This window comes from Apteryx mantelli, chromosome 4 (assembly GCF_036417845.1).
Source record: "Apteryx mantelli isolate bAptMan1 chromosome 4, bAptMan1.hap1, whole genome shotgun sequence".
Classification (NCBI taxonomy): domain Eukaryota; kingdom Metazoa; phylum Chordata; class Aves; order Apterygiformes; family Apterygidae; genus Apteryx; species Apteryx mantelli.
The window spans coordinates 63,998,935-64,021,258 of NC_089981.1; the positions used below are offsets into that span (position 1 = coordinate 63,998,935).

Sequence of the window (22,324 nt, forward strand, 5' to 3'; positions counted from 1 at the left end):
GTTATTTTTATGAAAGGGTTGAATTGAAAATTTGAGTTTTAATGTTACACTGAAACAAATTGCTTAAACTATCCCCAAAAAAGTCCACATCTAATCCAGTTGTTTTGAATGGATAAAGTTTATGAAGAATTGGGAATTTTAAGTTATATTAAGTATGCTTCCTGCAGAAGAACAGTCTCTGGCATTAGTGTGCTTTTAATTAGAGGGAAGAACATGGCCTTTTGAGCCAAAATCTGTTTTTCCTGATTTGGGACTTCAGTATTATGGGAACACTCTGAGATTCCTTTAGAAAGGAATGAAGTATTTTAGCTTGTGGAACAGCTTGTTGCTACCAGAATGGATTTCATTGTTACCAGAAGAAAAATATTCTTTGTAAATATTGCTTCGCTTATTTAATGCAACTCTCATGGTGGCTAATTTCATGTCCTTTAGACACAATTTTCCATAGCACCTTGTGCCATTTTATTAACAACGTTGCTGTCCATGATATTAAGAAAAACCACACAAGACTGGACAAAACTCAGAACCTGAAGAAAACATTGTTGATCTCGGATGGGGGCAAACTGTACTTTTTGCTATGAAGTTCATAATGGATATGGCAGCATGCGTCTAGCTAACTGTGGATTAACTGAAAAGAAACCCAGGAACTCTGTTTTGGATTATTGTAATTCAATGTACATGAACTGGAAAGCGGAAACAGCACTGAAAGTTTTCATTGCGTGTGGAACACGCACATGGTCTGCATCCTCAGGAGGTCAAGTACTAATGAGTAGATTGTTCTTTTTTTTTTATTATGCTTCTCTTCATTATTTGTTGTTTCCCAGATTATTTCTGGGAAGCAAGGCCTCGATACTGAACTTGAGATCCACAGATATTTCGGGATCAAACTGCACCCAAGACAACATGCATTCTATGAGATAAAGTATTTGAGGAGCAGAGATGGCCCTCTCTGTTGAGATGACTCATCTGCACTGTGAACTGTAAGTGGATAAAACATAATTCAAGTTTTTATAACATGGTGCAAGCTTGATTATACTTAGTTTTCTTAACAGTAGAAATGAGAAGAGAAAGAACATAAATTTTGTAGAATTTGAAACATAAATGGCACAATTCTCTTTATACTATATTTTGAGTCACTAGGGCAGTCTTCATTTCTCTCATGAAAACTGAGTAAAAATAGTTTTCTCCTGCTCACCCGTTCTTACAGGTGAGAGTCAGAATCTTTCAGCCTTGTAATGGAACAGTGAATAACTTTTCTGATTTCTGTTCAAGATTGATCTCTTTTCATGGTGAAACTACTTTGTTTCATTCGCATCAGTGGGATGTTCCAGTAATTGCTGTGTGTCTTTCTACCACTTCCAAATTTGCATAGTCCAGGATCTGCAACCAGAAGCTTTAAATCTTCTCTTCCTAATGTGTGTAGGGTGGACAGTAATGACTTAATATTTCCTTTAGATGGATTATCACTTTCTAGCTGATTTATACTGTTTGGAAGCAGATAATGCTCTTCAGTTCATGGTTTTGTTTAAACCAGGTAAGCGCAAGTACTGTTACCAAACAAAAAATACGGCAAGATACCAGAAATGAAAAGACAACTAAAAATTATTGAAATAGCCTATATTTTCTGTTCTGTATTAGGTTTCTAGTCAGGAATCTCTTGTCTCTTTAAATTTTAGGATTTAAAAGTTAAATATGAAAAATTTTAAAGCTGTGTGGAAGAAAATGGCACAGTTTTGTCATTTCTTATATTTTTCTGGCTTGTGGAAGTCTCAAATCTGTTTTTGGAGCATACCTTTCTCTAGGATTTGTGTTCTAGAATGTGAAACATTCAAATAGTTCTCCGTACTGCTTCCATTGTATTTGTGTAATAGGACAAAATTTGTTTCCTTAACTGATCTGTTTAAGAGCATATAAGTAGATACTCACCTTTACACAAGAAAGTTCTGACATGCTTTACTAGGATAGCATCTGGAACTATCTGCTCTAACTGGTATATTCATATACGAAGTTCCTGTGTTTGAACAGTTAGTACTGTTAGGCAGGTACATGAAGACTGCAAGGTCATTATCACTTCACCAATTCCTGAAATGTTGCTGTCTTTGAAGTGTAACTGTAATTGCAGAGTTCCTTGCAAAAAAATTGAGAAGTGAAAACTGTCTAAATGAAGAAGAAAAACCTGAATAACAGGAATTCAGTTAGTTTTACTCTCATTATCTGAGCTGGAATTTGTCTGGTGTGGCTAGAACTTGCGAGCGACTTCATTGCATGAGGTATCTGCTTTAGCAAGTGGCTGCATATGTATTTGGGAAGGAGAATCAAAAATAATCTCTACCACTTTTGTCGTTGAGCAAATTGATTTTGAAAGCAGTTCATCTTGGAAAAAAATTGTTGAGGGTGATTTGAAAGTACTTTTTAACTCTAACACTTTAAAGTCACAAACCATTAACAGATTGTGTATTAACTGAAACATTGCAAAACAATGGAAACATCTTTCAAAAACTAAGATTTCTTCTGCTTAAGTATTATAGACTGTTCCATTTCTCCTCTGAGGGCTAACACGAAACTAGAACAGAGTTGTATTTCTTCCCTGATTCAGAATGTAAATGGCTTCACCTTATGAGTAAAACACAAAACTTCTTTTGACAGGTAGGTAATGCAGGCAGTGACTTCATTTGGTATGAACACAGTATGTTGATGCCTTGGTATCCTAGAAAGCATTTAATTATTATCCTTTTATTCTGTTTTGGTAAATCTGATGCAGATAGTAAAAATGGAGCTTGTTTGACCTCTGTTGTTGATCCAGGTGCTAGCCTTTGTGCATGTAGCTTCTGGTTTTTGGGAATACTATATTATTGTTAGAAGCGTAGAAGGCACATCTTTACTGACAAACACCTACACTGTTTCCATTTATTATTCATCTGTGGATGCTCAGAACTTCTGTGCAAGTGATCAGTCTTTAATGATATTCTTTTATGTGCTTGTTTTTTCCATTTCCTTTGAACTGAAGTTGCCAAATTCTTTTCTTTGTAGAAGACATGATCAGATCAACTTGTCTAGTAACAGATCTCATTGTCGTCTTTAATTAGAATCACACAGAATTGAAGATTTTTAGATAATGACAACCAGATGGCACTAAAGCTTGGATTTCACATTAGGATTAAACTGGGGGGGAAAAAAGTTTGAAATAGTTTCCACTATTATTAAATTCTTGTGGTTTCATATTGCCTAATACAGTTTTAAACCATTAACTTTTACTTCATGAAAGGAGAAGTCACCACTTTTCCATGGAAAAACATTCAGTGGATTAACATTGCACTGTTCTTTAGAATAGCACTTGCAGTCCGCAGTCAATATATGCATTCCGTTGAGCCTACATGTTGCATAAAGATCTTAATTCTGCCTTAAGGAGAGGCATCAAAATTAAATGCTTTTTTTATATCTTGCTAATAAAAGCTTGACAACTACTGACATCTAATGGAAAACAGAATTTAACATGCTAGTTGCTGCTTTTGGATTGTAAAGTCTTTAGATAAATTCTGGCAAGAAGCAATTTCTTTTGAAACCTTCTCCCAGGGTTTTTTTATTGCATCTACTTTTTTTCCCCTTTGAATGAAGAAAAATATGGATAAATATTCCAATCACAACAGTAAAGATACTTCTGATCTAATTTCAAGGTAAATCATATTAGGTAACTACAGTGAATGGATTTTTATTATTTTATATTTGAAGAGACAACACTTTACTTTGTTTATAAGAGCTGGAAGATCAAATCTCACCTGAGACTACACCAGATAGAAGCAGCACATGAATTGGCAACTGCAAATGCAGTGAAGGCTAGAAGGACTCCTTATCAACTCCAACAATCGCCTTTTAAGACATATTTTTTTTTTAAATCATCATCATGGGAATCCCAACCATGGACAAGAGCAAGCTGTTTCTTTGGGGTTTATGAAGAAGAAAGGCTTCATTCCAGCTAAGGAGCTTCAGGACTTGAGGTTGACCAGAGACACTACCAAGATCTCTCACAAAGAAATAAGTTTGAAGCACTAATATGAACTGTTAGAACAATTTTGATTCAAATGCACAATTTATGATATGATTAGTGCAAATTTGCTGTAGGCACTTTATAGTTAAGGAGGAACATGAATACCTTTTTCCAAAGAGTTTACAATCTACATATTCCTTTACTAGGAATATAAAGTTTTGTATCTCCCTTCCCTTTTCCCAGCAGGCAGTGAGAATCTGCTGTATGGCTGAAGGGATGGTCCTGAAGTAAATTTGGGTATGAACTTCCTCATTGTTGCTTATAAGTCTGCCTGCTTTAGTCTCATTGCAGTACATATGCTTCAGATGCAGCTTGAGAGGAACATTCAGATTCCTTTAATCAATTTAACTGCAAATGTACTGGGGAGAGGCACTAACATGGTGAGTAGGCTGCTTTGCTAGTAGTATGCTAACAGTGCACCTCTGCATCCCCTTCTTGAAGATATAATTGGAGCAGAATAAAAATCTGACTGAAAAGCTAGATCCAGCTGGGTAAAACAGAAGTGACTGTTTGGCTCTGAGCCAGTTTGGGGAATTGATGAAACCCGTGACCTTCAATGATAAATATTTCTCCATTCCAACTCCTTTGTCAGTTGTGTTCAGTATTGGGTTGTAGAAGATTCGCTTCTGCTGTTGGAATCCCAGGTGGCAGTGACATTTACTACTAGCTGTGAGTGACAAGAAGATTGCTTCTTCCCATCAGATAAAAACCTTCCTGTGGAGTCCATGCTTCTCTTGTTTCCAAGCTAGACTTACAATGTGCTATGTTGAAGGAAAGGAGTACCTAGAAGTTCAGACTGGTGCAATTTGCATTTTGCTAAATCAGAAAATGCTGACCTATTACATTGCCACTTTGCACTCTGCTTTGATAGTTTATTGGAATTTGAATCTAAATCAGTCTTGACTTTCATTTTTAAAGCCACAGTTGTCCTGGGAATTCATCTCTCAAGGGCTGTCCTCCACTATATGCTCTGTTGCAGTACCTCAGTTGTTAGCATCCAGGTGCAATTAGACAGTTTTGGAGAGAACTTTCTCAACAGTGTCTGTGTTAGTTGAATAGTCTCCTGGTGATTGTCTTTCTCAAGGAGCATTGCAAAATTTCTTGCTTCATCCAGTCATTTCCTCTCAGTGTCTGACCTTTTTGGCGACAAGTTCTGTAAATAGAGAATATGTAAGCTATGTTGTTGCTGGTATGGACGTTTTAAGATATTTACCATTCCTAGTGAAACAGAACTTCAGAGATATACATTATTTATAAATCTGTACAATTGATATGTACTCCAGGATTGGTGATGAGGCAACTACACTTGCACAGGACTATAATTTAATATGTGCTTCATCTGGGTATTTTATTCACAGAGGATTTGATTCTGAACATCATTCCCTTGGAAAATACTGTTTTTACAACAATTTGGCTTATTTGGATGGTGTTGAGTCCTGTAGGTTGAGACTTTGGGTGTACTGGTTCCTCTATGTTAGGAGACTTACTTTTTCTAAGAGAAAGTTACATAGTGGGTTATCTTTTGTAGTACTTATTAATTCTCCTTCTCCTGGTCTATTTTGGCAGTTCCCTTGTCTTAATTTGTTCTTGTCTACATGCATCAAGATCAAGGAAAGCCCTTTACAACAGTGGAGGCTACTTGTTATCTTAGATGAGCAGGGGAAACATACAATATACTTCTTTCCTTATGATAATTAACCTGATTGAACTCCTTTTTTATTTTCTTCATTTTATAGCACAGGTCATGAACAAATGCATGCTGCACCTCTTATGTATGTTATATAAAACTTAAGTAAATGTGTGGTGCTGAAATCAGTTGTCTTTATGTTCACTTCTCCAGCTGGATTAGTCCAGTCCAACAGGGATTAAGACCTGTACATGGCCTCCAGAACCTTCTACTCTTTTTTCAAATTTCAGTCCAGGCTTTGATTTTTTTCCTCTGCATTTCAATGTTAAGTCATATAGACCTGGAGAGTATGGGGTTCAATATAGCTGAGTGTACAGGCAGGGTTCATGTATTAACTTTCTGCAATATATAATTGCCTTTATTTATTTATTTATTTATTTATTGTTATTACTGATTTCATTGTTCCCTACCTTTGATACACCAGTTGTGGAGAAGAAAGGCTTCTGGAAATAATGGTGTGCTAAAACTGCACTGAACTTAAGGTTATTAAAATATTTTACAAATAAACACCTGGTCTCCATTTTCCCTGGCAGAGATTACATAAATTAGCAGCGAAATTAAGACAGGAGCATATTCTAGGGAATCTTGGAAATTACAGAAAGGTAAATATATCTTGTGAAAAAGTAGGAATTGGAATTTAGCATTCAGTGTCAGGTTCCATTTTTTTCTGGCTTTCTAACTGTGATAAAGGATGCAGGCTTTGAAAATAGTGCAATATTTAAAATGCTGCTTGTGGTGGTCTTGAGGAGAAGAAGGCTCAGCAGCAGCTAGCCAGCATGCTCTTTTGACTCGTCGTACTGTTGTCAGTTGGGGTTTTTTTGTTTTTTTTTTGGCACACTGATGTCATTCTCACTGAGCTTGGTTTATTTTAAGAACAATTTTGCCATCGGAAGCTGTGATCCGCCTCTGGCAGTGTCACTGATGTGTTGCCCCTTGAACCCTGCATGTACAGGGATTGTGTCACACACCCGGGAGGGGCCTGTGCCCGACTCTGAACAACTTATGTGGGGCAGATAAGCCTTGTTACCAGAGAGAGAACAGCACAATGATACATGTCTTCAGGGGTGCTTCCCAGAAATCACCTTTACTTTTTCATAGACTAACTAACTTGGTCATTATCTTGGGATTTACCCTTGTGAGTCAGTCCTTTTCCATTTTGCAGAGGGGCTGGGGGGATGCTATGTCTTACATGGGATGAAGGGTAATCACCTGTGATTTTGTGCTGTCTGTGGTGTGGATTCATGTGCTGGGGCACACTGGCTGTCCAAAGCTACAGTATGGCCACATGTATTGATAGAGTATTTGTGTGCTAAATCTTAACAGTACAGAATGAGTTGTCATGACAGGGAATTTTCCCAGTACTCCTCCAGTCCTGTTTAAATGTCTTACGATGAAAATGGCAGACATTGGGGAGATTTCTGCATAAAACCTACCTCCCTATTAATTTCAGTGCTCCTTTAATTTGTACCAGGGTTTAGGGCTATTTTATGTAAATTTTTCATATATAGGGTTGGGGGGGGGGTTGCTGTTTGTTGTGTTTTGGGTTTTTTTTGTCACACCATACTTTCCTTGTCATAACTTCATTACTTTTATGGATTTCTGTTTTAAGCCTGCATGATATTAGAATTACATTTACAGTACCTGTATTTATCTATTCTGTCCACATCCCTCTTCCCAGTTATCTTAATTGTTGTTATTTTGTTTGTCTAAGAATCCTTTTTTAACTTTAGCTTCCAGCATGCATTGTAGTATTTTGGGCATGGGGCTCTCAACTTAGTGGTTTACTTTCGGCAGAAGAAGCCACTAAACACTTGCAAACACATGACCATTCAATAATACACTGAATACCAGGAGGTTTAAAAGCGAAGCTTTTGTGAGCTAATGAACTGAGTTTTCCAAATGTCTCCATTTGCTGACACCAGAAGGTTTAAAAGCAAAGCTTTTGTGAGCTGATGAACCGAGTTTTCCAAATGTCTCCATTCGCAAGATCCTTGGCTCACTGGAGCATGTTGTAAGGGACTGTGTAAGGGCCAGTAATTTTACAGAAAAGACCTTTGGGACATTACGTGCTGCTTTCAGGTGGTGTCGGTGCTGTGCACGCAAGGAGCACTTTCCACACTGGTTCCAGCATCATTTGCAAAGAGGAGCTACTCTGCAAAAGATTGCGGCTGCCACTGGTTGTCAGAGAACAGCTTCTTCCGTGGAAAGCGTGGTTGGGCGGCTCCATGGCTGGTGGTTTGTTGTGATTGATGTTACAGGCTGTACAGTAGTGTTAAGAGAGGTAGGATCTTATGATGGGAACTGCCAGCCTAGCTGACTGCCCAAAGCCTTCTGATTCATTAGTCATAAAGAAACAGATCTTGAGAACTGGAGTTTGGCTTTTCCCACATGAATGTTGGCCTGTGGTTCGTGACACAGTCAACAGCTAAAACTTGTTTTTGCTTAACTAATGAATTTGTTTTGGGGCAAATGGTTGTGGAACTGTGTGGTGATCTGAAAAAATGATACCATCTGGAGATGGTGGGATTTATTAGGAGTGTGCTGATGTATATAGACTGTAGGCTGTTAACAGAGAATAGGATGGGACACTGCTGTTTCTAAGTATGTTAAGGAAAGAGGTGCTCTCTTTTTAGTTGAATTACTCAGCACCACTATATAGGAAGGAGCTTAGAACAACTCAGGAGAAAGAGGATCCTGCAGTTTTGTCTCAGTTATTGGAGAGTTCACATGACAGCAGTTTCTTCAGCACTAAATACAGTTTATCAGATTTTCTGTGCCATTGCAGTCTTCTCCACAGTAGCTGTTCAAAACATGCTTTTCAGAAGATAGTTCTTTCCAATGTGAAGTGGCCCCATCTAAAAATGAAATACAAGCATCTTATTCATAAGCCTCGTATCTGCAAGCATTTTTGTTTCCTAATTTCCTTGACATTTCAAGTGCAGAAAGCATTGCACCCAGAATCTAACTGCATAGCAGGTACAGAAGATGCTTGCACAAGCAAATGAGCAGTCTCAGAGTATAGTGTTAACAGACATGTCTCTGATTAAGTGCTAACATATGGGTGAGTATAGTGATGTCACTCCTTTACTTGCAATTAATAATTAAAGCTCCATGAAGTTCCTGAAATAGAACATTTGTCAGCAGATCACAGTCCTTCTTTGGTCTGGCTTTGTCCAGCCTTGGGAGGCCAAGACCGGTGTCATGAATACACAGCCCTTCAGTAATGGGTCATTACTCATGGAGATGGCATTTCCTATTCCAGATGCTGCCTGAGTACTGCTGCTCTTTTAGGTCCTGTTCACACCAGACATGTCTGTTCTCAGTTTCAACAGCTGTTCATAGCAGATTCAAATGACTTGATTGTACTGGCCAGCCCCAAGTACAAAGTACATTTTTAACAGTTCTTAAAAAGAGATTGCTATGGTCTTCTAGATAATATTGTTTATTAAAAGTTTAGCCAGAAATGATGATGAGATTCCTTTGAAGCTCAGGGGTTAGAAATAGTTACAGAATAATAGTCTATTTGAAGTGGCAGCATGATGAAGAAAAATACCCTGAAGGACTTTTCACCTGAGCAATAATGGCAGCAGTTGTTCACCATGAGCTGTGTCGGGGCTTGCACTCTACTCAAAGGTTATTTGCTGAGCTCTTGAAGAGGACACTGGAGTAACAAGTGCATGACATCCTTTGCTAGCTTCAAAGTGCCGTGCTCAGTGTACAGCCTTCCATACCAAAAAACAAAACAAAACAAACACACACAAAAAACCCAATGAACTGAAAAATCTCTGGGCCACGAACTGTCAAAACAGAAATGAATACTTTTCTGCTGTTTGGCCTAATGATCACAGGTGTAGCCCATGATATATCTAAATATGAATAGATTGTATTCTACTTTGTAATGATTCTCCAAGATGAGAGAGCACAATGGCTTTTAAAAGTATCACTTCTGCATTGTTTTTGTATCTGTAACTACTGTTCCTGGAGTGTTTTATTTAGAAAGAGCCTTGGTAATTGCTTTTGTTTAAACACAGACTGCGCTGCCACTTATGGGAACATAATAGATGCACACAGGCATAGGGGTGGCCTCACTTTTCCCTTGACCATGAATGTGTGTTGTTTTCAAAAGTTGTCCTTATTTCTTCCTGTTTCATGTTCACGTGACTGCAAGTTAGAAATGGAAAGTAGTTATTAGACTGTTCAGTTATTCTGTTTTCAATCTCTGAGAACCAAATTAGGATTGTGTGTGTGTATATATGTATATATTATACATACATATACACTTTTTTATATATATGTATGTATGTATATGTTCTTGGATATTTCACCTAAGCTAGTTTTGAAAGTAATACAAAATTTTTTTTTTATAATTTCTGTATTTTGTGTGAAGTTATGGACCTATGACATGTGCTTGGGGAAATCCAGTAAAACTTTTTTTTTAAAGAAAAAGTTTCAATTGTTTTGCTCTATCTACTATTTTTCATACTCTGCTTCATGCTTTTCATTTTACCCCTTGCTTGTAGTTTCTTAATTTTTTACATGATTGCTGTAAGAGAAAAAGATTGATCCTGTTGGTTACAAGCTGGCACATTTAAGAACACCCGTTAATCTTGTGGAACAACTAGTAATAAAACTGTGGATGCCTGAGCAAGAAGCAACACCAGGGAAGCTGCCAAGTTTGACTCACATGAATTAGAGTTGTTGCTGTGTTGTTGCAGTTAAATACTAAGAATGGGAAACAGCCACAGAAGGTGTTTATAGTGCCTGTTTATTGGAATAGCAAAAGCAGGAGGAACATTTGACACTAATACACAAAACAAAAATTAGCCTATCAACTCTTAATCAAAATCTACTGGTAAAAAGCAAAGTATCGAATTTAGGAGATATATAGAAATAGTGCAGAGCATGAGGCACAGCCCCAGTCCCCGCTTATGGCTCACACTAATGTGACATTTCATGGACTGCAGAAAGAAAAACACTTTTGCAAGGAAATAAATGTCTGGGTTTTTTTCCACACCTGCAGAGAGGGAGGGAAGAGCAGGCCCCCATTTAAAGTCCACTGTACCAGGAGCATGGTTAGACGAATGTGCTGCTTTTGAAAATCCTGCGGAGTAGATTGGAGTGGGGAAACAAGTTGGTGGACAGGAGTTTGTAATGCAATGCGGTGCTAAAAGCAGGTGGCTGCACTTTGCTGCAGTGTGTCGCAGAAGAGTTCTTCCTGGACCATGCCGGTGAGGCTGGGGCAGCAGCACACTGAGGGCCACTCTCTCACTTAGACTTACCAAACCTTGGCCTGTGTTGCTTGCATATAAGGACCTGCTAAAATAGCAGTGGAGTAAAACAGGGGCTTGCCTACAGACTGACAAGCTAATAGCATGTACAGGGCAGGGAGGGAGATTTGTAACAGCATCTTCATGTATTTGCAAAGTGACTGCAGGGAGAGGGGAGGTGTATTTAGGATGGGCCAGAGTGTTGTATCAAAGAGAAATGAGGTGAAATTGAGGGAGGAAAAGGGCAGGCTCTTTAGAAGAGCAGATTTTAGAGGAAGAATGTAGTGAGTGGAACCGTGCAAGTTCTCAGAGAGGCAGTAGAAGTGCCTGAACAGCGTGCTGTGAGGGATGCCCAGCCCTGGGCAGCGCACCAACTACAGCTGGATTTAGCAGTCTGTCCTGAAGGACTCCACATGGTGTTTCATCCTTGAGATTAATCTCAGTCCAGAGTTTTTGATCTTCCCCAGGAATGGGACCATGTCTGGAGGGAAGTGCAACCAGGTCTGCAGTACGGGGCAGCTCTGCACGGGAGAGGCAGGGGAAGGGATGTCTTCTCCAGCTGAAAAGTGACCTTGGGTCTCTCAAATGTGGTATTTCTTGCTGTAACCTGAATTGATCTGTCCTTCCAGTGTACGCTTGGGGCAGCAAATGTTGCTGAGATTTCATGAGCAAGGGCCAGTGGCTCACCGTGGGACATTTACCTGGAGAGAGCTGCCATACCTGAGATATGTATTTGAAGGATGGTCCATTTCAAGAACATCTGATTGAGCTGGGAGCCTCTAGGACTGGTTCAGTCACAGCAGACGTGTCTATGCTATTGGCAGGAGTAAAGGAAAAGCAGAGATGTTTTATTGCTTGTCAGAGTTCCCCCCCCCCCCAAGCTACTACTCACACCACACTAGATGAATATTCAGTAGGACCTTTCTCAAACTCTAATTAGCTGTACTCGTGAAGGCTCTCAGGGACTCACCAGCTTAGTGAATGTGGTCACATCTGCCTCTTTTGGCTGCTACAGAACACTAACAGCCTGGAGTCAGGAAAACTGATTTTTTTGTGCTTAGTGGTCTGTCTTGGCTATTATTTAGCTATGGGGACTGTTATATTGCTGTGGATGGATTATGAATGTAATTGGAAATATAAAAGGATAGCCCTGACGAATTGTTCCCAGAGGAGATGGTTAGTGGTGGCTGTGGGTTTTTTTGTGCATACCACAGATGTTTGGATAGAGGGAAAGAATGGATTTTTTACAAAGGTGAATTAGAGTCAGCACTAGGTGAGTGCAATACTCCAGTTGCTTCCTAGGATAATTACTGGAAAACAATGAAGCAACTTATGTAAGCCACCCAAGCACTAGGATCACCACCATAGTTGCTATGTGGGTAGCATCTCTTCCTTCTGCCCCAGCCCTCCAAACATACACACTTTGTCAACAGAAATCTGCCTGTGATTGGCACCCATTAGTCTGTATTTGGACAGTCTGCTATATTTTGGGCACTGCTGGAATATATGCCATACTCTGAACAGCACAGCCAGTGAAACCCTGATTTCTTGTGAATTCATGCCCTATTTCTCTTAGGCTTTGGGCTCCATCAACCCTAAAGTAATTCCAGCTCCTCCCAAGTCCACTGGATGTGCTGCTTTCTCCTAATTCCTGCCTGCTGCTACCAGTGCCCCTACGTACCTGGATGGACAGAAGCCAGCGTCCCCTTTTCCCTCTCCCCCTGCCAGCTGCTGCTTGGCAAGGTGCTCACAGGAGCACAAAGCTGAGATTCACTGTGGCCCGCTTCAGTGCTGCATACCCATGCTGCGCATGCCCGCGCTGACGAGCTGCACTGGCGAGCCGAGGCACCCGTCACTGCGTGCCGTTCCCCTGGCTCTGGACAGGCGAGTCCCTCGAGAGGTGGGGAGCTGGACGCAGGCTGCTGTCTGCTGTGGTCATGCTGCTCCACATCTCACAAGAGACAGCGTGAAACACAGCTCTGTAATTCCTATTTCCTTGCAGTTATATGGTAAATGCTGTAGCAGAAACTTGCAGCATTGCCTTGCCCTCAGCCCCCCACCTGCAGCTTTACTGACACTAGGAACTTGCTGCATTACTTCGGCTCTGAGGTGGTTATTGCCTGCAGGAAAAACACAGCCATTTCCTTCCCAGTGCCACAGGCAGCCCTTTCCCAGATGACGTACATGTGAATCTGGGACCCATAACCTTCAGGGTGTGCATCCCTCTGCCCCCGAGTCCTCTTTCTGATCTGCCCGATGATCATCATGTTTGCTTTGAATTGTACCGGGTGCCCAAACGGCTTTGCCTGCCTTCTCCTGACAGCCTGGCAGGAACCTGGCAGAGGTGGGAACAGCAGGAACAAGGATGTGGGAAGTCTTGGGGGATGCAGCGGGTTTAGATGAGCGCGTTCGTTAGTTGGGACTGCTTGACTCCACAAGAGCATCAACAGGAGGAATAAGCCCCTGGCCACGCTGTTATTCTTTTCCCAACATAATGCAAGAAATTCCCAGGCCAAAGCTTTAGAGCAGAAGTTACCAAATAGGTCTCTAGGGATGTAAAGTGCTAATTTAAACTGCACATTTATTTTTAAATGGATTGAGTAAATTTGAAGCTAGGGTTGGAAGATATACAAACCTCAAGAAATTAACGTAAGGACACGAACAGGAAATCTGGAGAGCCACACTCACAACGGCAAGGATCGCTGTAAACCTTTCACTACTTAGTAGACACCATCCTGCCCTAATACTCAATTATCGCACATTCCCTTAAAACTGAAAACCTTCTGCCTGTGTGCAGAGCATCCCGTGTGCTCTTCAGATGCTGGAGCCTGGAGATTCCTATCCCGTGCAGCTTACTGTGCTCGAGTGTCCGGGTATCACCTTGCAGCCCATCAGAAAACATCCTGAGTTCCTCTCAAACCTCTTCTCCCCAGGTGTTCTCATCTGAGGTGTAGTTATATTTGGTTACGTGGTCCCTGCCCTGTCGGAGCCCTCCTCACGTGGCTCTCCCGAGACCTTGCCCCTCTCCCTACAGCATGTTTCCTTCACCCATTGAGTCCTGCTAGGACTGGAGAGCCCGTCATGCAAACCACTTCACCGCAGGCCGTCTGGTGGACAAGTGGCCACTTGGTTCTGGTCACACAGAAGACAAATTTCTTTGTTTTTACACTTCTATAGAAACAAGGACTATAAATAAAATTTGGAGGCAGAAAAGGGAGCCGCTGAGGGGCACGTTATCAGTCAGGCCCGGCAGGTGGGGAGCTGCCAGCATGGCTTGGCCCTCGCCAACCTGGGTCGGTGACGTGGCAGGAGGAAACATCTGGGCCTGCGTCCGGTGACGTGGCCCAAGGGGAGGTGAGGACCAGAGCGCTGCCGATCTGTGGCCTGCCCTGTGCCCCCTGCCCGCCTCCAGGCCGCCCCAGGAGCCAGTCAGAGGCATGTCTTGAGCAGTGGCAGGCCTCTGCAGCCCAGCCCCTGCCTGGAGGGGCCCACGGCTGCACATGGAGCAAGATCCAGGTGGGAAATGGCTTTTGGTGCCACTGTGAGCGCGCGGACCCGTTCTCCCATCCATGTGTCACAGGCCGTGTTCGCACCAAGAGGCGGCTCATGGTCTGCCCGCCTGGCGAGCTGGCGGCAGCCTGGGCTCGGGACCGTGCCGTGGTGGTGCCCAGTGAGGGGCCGCGGTGTGGGCAGAGCCTCTGCCTGGACCTGGCCCAGCCTGGCCACGTCTGTCCTGCCCCACAGCCGGGGGCTAGTGGCATCATCCCTCGTACTAGCATTAAGAAATCACCATGCTGATTTCTATGGGGCTGCAAACCTCGTGGTCCAATTCATCGTCAGCAGAGATGGTCTGATGTTAAAAAAAGCACAGGGATCCCACATGATGTTGAGCTCCTCTTTTACCATAGGGTTGTTGTGTCCGTATTCAGGACAGTTTTGCAAATGGAAACACAGTATTAAAAGACCCTGGCTGGGGGTCTTAACATGGCAGTTCCTCGCAGGTGACCGGCTGATCCAGGATGGTTGCAGAGTGAACAGCAAGGCCTGCTGACAGGCACGTGCACGCTGGCTCCCTTCAGCCAGGAAGGGTGCTGGGCGCCGGTGTGCCATCGCGCCTGGCTGTTCCTGCCGGAAAGCACATGCGTGTGCTTGGTCCCCACGCAGCACCATACAGGTGCTTCTGCCCCAGGGCGCTGGGAAGGCAGGGGAAGGGGCCAGCAATGACAAACACTGTTTTATGTCTCTGAGACAGGGTTAACCATCCTCATGGGATGCTTGAAATGCTGGAATTCGCCAGATGTTTTCTTTGGACATTGTCATGTTATATCTGGACAGAAACACAGGCGTGCAATTGAACTGAGCACAGTACATTGGGCTGCTGTGCCAAGAAAACTTTGCCCACTGTTAGGCCCTCTGTCTGCTTTATAAACAGAAAGGCTGTTCATTCTGATTTACAGCCCTCCAGAAAAAGAGCAGGAAGGTCCCTTGCCCAGGGTCATGGAGAAAACTGGGGAAGGGCCAGGAGGAGACTGGTGATCTCCCAGGCTCCAACCTAATGACTTATTCCCCATTTGTCCCCTCCATGGGTCTCCAGCACGAGACCTTGCTGGTTCTGAGCAGCAGAGCAAAACATACAGCCTAAAATCTTGGCACCTGGAGGCACTTAATGGACCTTGCCCAAGGAGACTGTGTTACAGGCCAGATTCAAAATAGTCATAATATCGGATGCTATACACAATGCATAAGCTGTGCCCAAGAGGTATTTAGCACAGCCAGCCTCTCCCCTGTCCTAGCTGTGGTCTACAAAAAGCCTCAGGCCACTTCCATGGAGATTCAGCTCTGGAGCAGTTCCTGGGAGCAGCCAGAAGATTTAAACACTTCTGGAATATCACTATCCAGTTTCGAAATGATCTTGTAAATGGGTTTCTTCCAGGAGGGGTCGGAGTCCTTGCCTGCCCTGACGGCGCTGAAGAACTCCTGCAGGGTCAGGCTGGCCACCTCCAGGAAGCGCGCGGGGACCTGCAGAGAGACAACAGGCAGCGGGAGGCTGTGGAGACAGTGGGTGGGCGGGAGGCCACGCCGGCAGCTGCCCTGCCGAGAGAGCCGACCCTCCAGCTCCTCCTTGCTGAGGCAGCTCCCAGGCTGCCCCCTCCCAGGTGCCCCCTCCGGGTTGCCCCCTCTCTGCCTTTCCTGTGCCGCTGCTGCCCCAGTCTCCTCTTGCCCACGTGTGCCAGACACTTGCGACCAGCTGCACTCTGCATGCCTCATCTTCACTCAGTTGCTTTCCCATGTGGCCATGCCCAGCCACTGCACACCTCATTCCCACAAGCTTCCTCACAGGCATCTGTTCAGGTTCTCCTGTGCAGGGGCCAGCTCTAAGATCCTTCGAGCTCCTGTCCCTGAGCTCATTTCTCAGTAGGAACATGAGGTGCCATCTCAATTACCCACTTCAGTTTCAGAGGACCAGAAGATCCTAGGTTGCCCCAGAGTGCCTGGACACTTGCCAGATCCCTGCCCTCACATACTGCCTTCAGGAGTGTTACAGGCTTTGCAGAGAGGGATTCAGTCTGCGAGAACAACCAGTTACCCCTGAAATGTGGTCACTGCAGAAGGGAACCCTCCATCCAAATCCAGAAAATTAGGCTCATCAGCAGAGTGTCACAGGACACTAGGAAATCCTTATATTGCTTTTGGGACACATCCCACCCGCTCGTCCCGTCAACATCTGCTGCACAGCAAGGTGCAGAAGACCTGACCTTCCTGAAGCGCAGGGCTTGCCTTTCAGGTACCATACAGTCAGTCCAGACATCCCCCTTGTGTTCCTGACTACTGTGAGGAACAAGCCACAGTTATCAGAGATCATGCTCTTTTTTGTGCCCTAAAATCATTAAAAGCGTCTCTGAAAGAGAATGGAACTAGTTACAGCCACCACAGGGCTGACACTAGTTGGACCCCCTTTCCTCTCCTACCTCTGTGGTTTTGGCCAGAAGCACGCGCCTTGGCTGCTCCTTCCCCAGATAAGAGTGCTGAAGGGTGCCCCATTCCCCGCGACTGGCCTGGCTCACCTGGGATCTCCCCTGCAGCTGCCCCTTCTCACCTCAAAGTCATTTCCCTTGTTATAGTGCATGTTGAGTGCACGGAAGAGCTCTGAGTCCCGCGAGACCCTCAGGACCTTGGCATCCACAATGCCCTCCAGCAGGGCTTGCCGGGCAAACTTCTCCACCTGGATGTAGTAGAACTCGCGGAAGTTGCTGAACCACTTGATGAGCTGGGAAGTGATGCAGCGGCTGAACTGCAACCAGGTGGAGACCAGGAGAACAAGTGTTATGCGAGCCCCTGTTCCCACTGGCCCCAGGAGAAGAAATCGAAAAAAAAAAAAAAAAAAAAATCTTTGCAAAGAAAATGATCATTGAAATCCCACCCGCCCAAGGTGCGAAAGATCCCATCCCAGGTTCTCTCACACCACATCACTCCTCCAGGCTGCTGCACCTCCTGCTCAGATGGGGAATGATGGTGAGAAATTGAATATTCATCCCACGGTACAGAAGGAAACACTGTGTCTGTGTTTTTTTCTGCTGGAAGCCTGAAATGCGGCAGTGGACTGGCAGGACATCGACCTAGACAAGGGAGGCTGCCAGGAGAGAGCTGCAAAACTGCCCACAAGTGGAGGGAGGTTGTCTCCAGATGCATGTGCACCAGTATGAGCCACCAATATGAGCCTAGCAAATGCCCCTCTCCCCAAACCCAGCATGTGGGGACCCGTGTGCAATGCAGCTAGTGGGGCTAGCAAGAATGCGCAGGATGCTACTCCACGGCAAACACTTTTAGCATCCTTTGTACCCCTCTGTTTGCAGCCACACACGCGCTTCAGCAAAGAGAGCCCAATGAGGAATTAACCACCCACATGGAGTGCAAAAGCACCACCCAGGATGGTGACACTGGGGTGTCTGTGGTGCCTCTCCCAGCTGAGATACAGATCCACCTCCCTGCAGTGGGTAGGCATGAACACAGCATGCTTTAATCCCAATGCTTCGATAACATGGCAGTGAAGACTTGGCAGCCCAGCTTCACTGCAGGCCTCACAAGCCTGCTAGGGCCCTGAGCACCCCCCAGGGCAGCCCACGCTGTCATCTGAGCCTTCCCAGTCCCACTGGTGGGGGCGGAGGGTGAGAGAGCCTCCCTTGGCCCCGTGCACTCCTGGGATGCACAGGCTGGTGCACCGCTGTGTGTGAGTGGCTCCCGCTCAGGAACCTGGCTCAGCAGCAGCTCTGTGCAAAGCAGTTTTACCTGCACATCAAGGAAGTAGGTTTTCAGCAGAGTGGAACTGGGGTAGCGGGTGAAGAAAAACATCAACTTGGCCTTCTTCAGGTGGCCGGGTGTCAGTGCCTCCTGGATGTATCTCAGAGTCAAGGAAAGTCTCCTCACATCCTGTTAGACTGGCAGAAGGCTGTATGTCCCTGAGCACTCACCCTGGACACTGGCCTTTTACCTGTGATAACTGCTCTCCATTGGCTGGTAATGGAGATGGAGTGGTGTCAACCCCAGCCCCAGCTGATGACCAGGAACACTGCTCCCTTCGGCATCCCAGAGGAGCCGTGGCCTATCACCGCACTTCCTGGGCTCTTGGGGATAGGGATTTCTGTGAGCCATCAACTCCCAAGGTAGGACAATGAGTCGACCATGGTGGCTCCAAAATAGGCCTGGGAGCTCCTGACTTCTACTCCATGCTATTTTATAGCATCTAACTACCCTGAAGAGCATCAGTGCCCCCCACAGCTCAGAACCCCTTTACTACCTGCCCCTTTCCAGCCCCCTGCAGGGAAGGAGTGACTTTGGCCTTGGGAAGGAGACCAGCAGGGCTTGTGCTGAGCTGTGGCCCTGGAGGGAGCTTCACCACCCCTCTGAGCTCCTGGGAGCTCCACCACGTTTGTTTGCTGTGTGTGAGCAGAGGACATCCACCTCCATCTGCCGCAGGCTGCAGTCAGCCCTGTGGGGAGGTGCGCCAGGACCGGGGGAGCAGTGCTGGCTGGGCATGTTCTCCCAGGAGCCCCCAAAGCCATCTGTGCCAGCTAGGTATCTCCCACTGCCCCTCATTCAAGAGCATGTGTAAGAGGCCAGTGGTGCAGCAGAGGCAGTTCTGGCACCTCCAGCTGCCAGCATCTCCCAGCCCCCAAAGGATATATGGATGGAGGCAAAGGGCATCCCATCCATCACGGGCTGTGGCTCCCCGCAGCCTGCCCTGGCAGCTGGCAGCAGCGCCAGGCTTTCCACGTTGTCAGGGCTCAGGGGCAGGGGATACTGCTGCTGTCTCATGACCGATGACCTGAGTTTGATGGTTCCCCAGTGCAAGTTGAGGGGCTCCGGAGGACCCCGCTCTGCAGCAGAGGGGCTCCCATGAGAGCTGCTGCCCCAAGGGCTGTGCTGGCCATAACCCAGCAGCTGGCTAAGGAGCTGGTTGTCCTGAACAGGGGCTGTCATGCCCAGTGGATAACCAATACTGGGTACCTGACAGGGTTTTCTCACCTCTCTTGAACTGACAGGACAAGTGTGAGAGTCTGGGCTCTTCTCCGAAGCCCCTGACAAAGCCTCAGCCTGGGGTCCCCCCAGTGAATTCAGCACATCCTGGGGGGGAGGCTTAGGAAGCGGTTTTCTGCATTTCTCAGAAGCAAAATACTCTCTCCTGACTCCTTCCCTGGGCACCTGGAGGCTGCAGTGCCACTGCAGGAAGTGGCCGGCCACCTTTGGCCACACAGTCTTCAGAACAGAGTCCACCACCCAAGATGTCACTCCAGCCAGCTCATGCTTTAGCATCTCCGAGAGCACCCTGGCCTCCGAGGGCAGGCCACCTGCAATGCCTGCGCTTTCTTCCTCCTCTGGTGCTTCATGCCCTGCCACCTCAGGGACACTCCTCCAGAAATGCATTTTGAGCAGGTCATTGGCCACAGCAGCACTGTCCTTGCCCGGTCTGCCTCCAGGCTTTCCATGAAGTAGATGTGCTTTCTTGGTCCCTTCCTGGGTGTGAGCAGCATCTCCAGGGTCGCAGACCTGGAAGAACTTCTCCTGGAGCTGCCTCAGCTGCTGCTCTAAGAAGTGGAGCTGCTCCTTCAGCTGCTGGCAGCCCTGTGTCTGGGAGCTACAGGCGCCAGGGACTGCCCATTGGATCACCTCATCGCTCTGCTGCTGCTGGGGCATCCTCGTCTTCCTCTTATTCTCCCACGGCGTCTCGCGGCCCCTCTCCATGTCATGCCCTCCACCTGTCTCCCTGCCAGTGTCACATGTCGGGGGGTTCAGTGGGAGGTTCATGCCTTGGATGATGCTCTCCACCCTGGCCCGCTTGGCTCGTAGGTGCTCGTTGGAGAGCTGGTCTCTGTCGCTGGCACGAGGCAGGAGAGTGGGGGCACAGGGCCGGGGCAGAGTCAGGGCTTGCTCTCCTTCCCCAGGAGACGCATCATCTCCATAGTCCTGAGGCAGGTCTGTCGCCTGGGAGGAAGGTAAAAGGATGTGAGGATCCAGGCCCCTGCTAACCACTGTGTGGCTGAGGAGCTGTGATATCAGGGATGCACTGGGAGAAGGCAACGAAGAGTCTCTTTGGAAACAGGGCTCCTTTTTCAGCCCCTGGCTATGCCCCGAAGTGGCATGGTTTCCATCCTGTTCAGAGGCAGTCCTGTCATCCATTGTGTCCTCTTTCTCTCTGGAAACCGGAGAGCTGAGCCACAGCAGGGTTGGGATCATTTCTGGTGGTGGCCTGAGGGACTGGCAGGCTTCCTGGATGTTTGATATTTCTGCTGGCTAGAGGTGTGGAGCTGAAGAAAGAGCAAGAAATGACACCCAGCAGAACTAGTACAGCAGCTCTCCACGCACATGGCAGATTTTCCTCCCAGAGTCCTAGGGCATCTCTGCTCACCTGCAAAATCTATTTCAACAGGGAATGGCACATGCAGAAATCTCCAGCCACTGCAAAACATGTGAGCAGACTGTCAGCTGTACAATTGTTGATGATGCCTGGAGTTCAAATCAAATGGTTTGAGCCCTGGATGGGCTCACCAGCAAGGCCTTCCCATGTAGCCAGCTGCACCCAGGACAGCGGTGCTGCCCAGAGCACTCTCAGCACCAGAGGTGGCCCCTCCAGAGGGCTTAGAGCTCCCTTGCTGCACCTCGGCCAGAGCTTCTCCATAAACACTACATTAGTACTAAAACACGTCTCATCTGTCCCCAAAAACAGGGGGTGCAAGCAAGGCAAGTAAGTGCTCGGGGAGATGAGCAGAAAGGGAAATCACCTTCAGCTAGACTTCCCTGTGGGCTTGTGGACTCCGGCACAGGAGTGGTGAGCACCAGGCAGAGCCTGCTTCCTCACATGCCTGGGCAAAGGTGTTTTTAGGTGCTCCTGGGGGCTGGCAGGATGCCCAGCTGCCGCGCACAGGGAGCTCCCTTGCTGAAAGAGAGCACCCATAGACTCAGAGGGCAGCACTCGCCGTCTGAGAGCAGAAAGGGGAGACGTGGCTCCTGATCCCTCTGCATCCTGGGCATCCCTTGGCTCCCACACAGCAGCAAAGGGACCTTGTGTCTGTGAGCACGAGCCTTCGTCTCCTGGGGTATGGCTGTGCAGACCCTGGTGCACAGAGCACTCCTCCGTGACATGTCTGCACCCCTGCTGCCACCGGTCTGGGCGGAGGGGGGCTTTCCTTGAAATGCGGAAGTTGCAGACTTTCCTTGCAGATTTGCCTGAGCAGCTACATCCTCAGCGAAGACATTCACGGCACAGAGCAGCTGGGACCTGGGCATGGCCATGCCTGCTTCTGCCAGACACCAGCACCTGCCACCAGAGCCCCAGGGACACAGAGATGGGCGGCAGCACTTGCCAGCCCAACACAACCCCCTCCTTGGGACTGCAGCCAGCTGAAACAGGCTGGTGGGAAGGGGCAAAGCATAGCCAAAGCTTTCAGGGATCCAGGAGCAGAGAAAGTGTGATGTGACCTGTCACTAGCTGGACACACTGTGATGCTCAGGCTAACACAGCATGATGCTCCTCAGTGGTTGTTAAAACAGAAAAAAAAAGGCGTGGGGCTGGGGGATTACCAGGGAGGAGAATAAACTATGGAGCCAGTAGCCAGGAGCTTTGGAATTGTCAGGCTGACTCCTGGCAGTGATCCACCCGCTCCACTCCCTCATCCTGGTGGCTTCGCAGAGGAAGGAGCAAAAACTCATAAGCTGGGCAATTGTGGAATAACTATCCCCATGGGATGTTTCTTCTTCAACCACATTAATTAGTGGTAGCTTTGCATCCTTGAAGAGGATGGTTTATTTCTTTTCCAGACATCTTTAGCC

At 46.3% G+C, this 22,324-nt stretch overlaps 1 protein-coding gene across 1 annotated transcript; it reads right to left on the reverse strand.

Annotated features, from left to right (window-relative positions):
• Nucleotides 1–15,571: 15,571 nt before the first annotated feature.
• On the reverse strand, nucleotides 15,572–20,892 carry PROX2 (prospero homeobox 2). Its single transcript, XM_013940897.2, has 4 exons — nucleotides 19,214–20,892; nucleotides 18,287–18,427; nucleotides 17,097–17,291; nucleotides 15,572–16,018 (listed from the first exon to the last, which is right to left on the reverse strand). The coding sequence occupies exons 1-4, from the start codon at nucleotides 20,729–20,731 to the stop codon at nucleotides 15,833–15,835; spliced, it is 2,040 nt and encodes a 679-aa protein (XP_013796351.2). The 5' UTR covers nucleotides 20,732–20,892; the 3' UTR covers nucleotides 15,572–15,832.
• Nucleotides 20,893–22,324: the final 1,432 nt, after the last annotated feature.

Excerpts from the sequence above, each read along its gene's own strand:
- PROX2 (XM_013940897.2), bottom strand. The coding sequence starts at position 20,731 with ATGATCCCAACCCTGCTGTGGCTCAGCTCTCCGGTTTCCAGAGAGAAA. Across the intron at positions 18,428-19,213 it reads GCTGCGGGGAGCCACAGCCC|GATGTGAGGAGACTTTCCTT; the intron begins GTGATGGATGGG and ends CCAGTCTAACAG. Across the intron at positions 17,292-18,286 it reads CCTACTTCCTTGATGTGCAG|TTCAGCCGCTGCATCACTTC; the intron begins GTAAAACTGCTT and ends ACCTGGTTGCAG.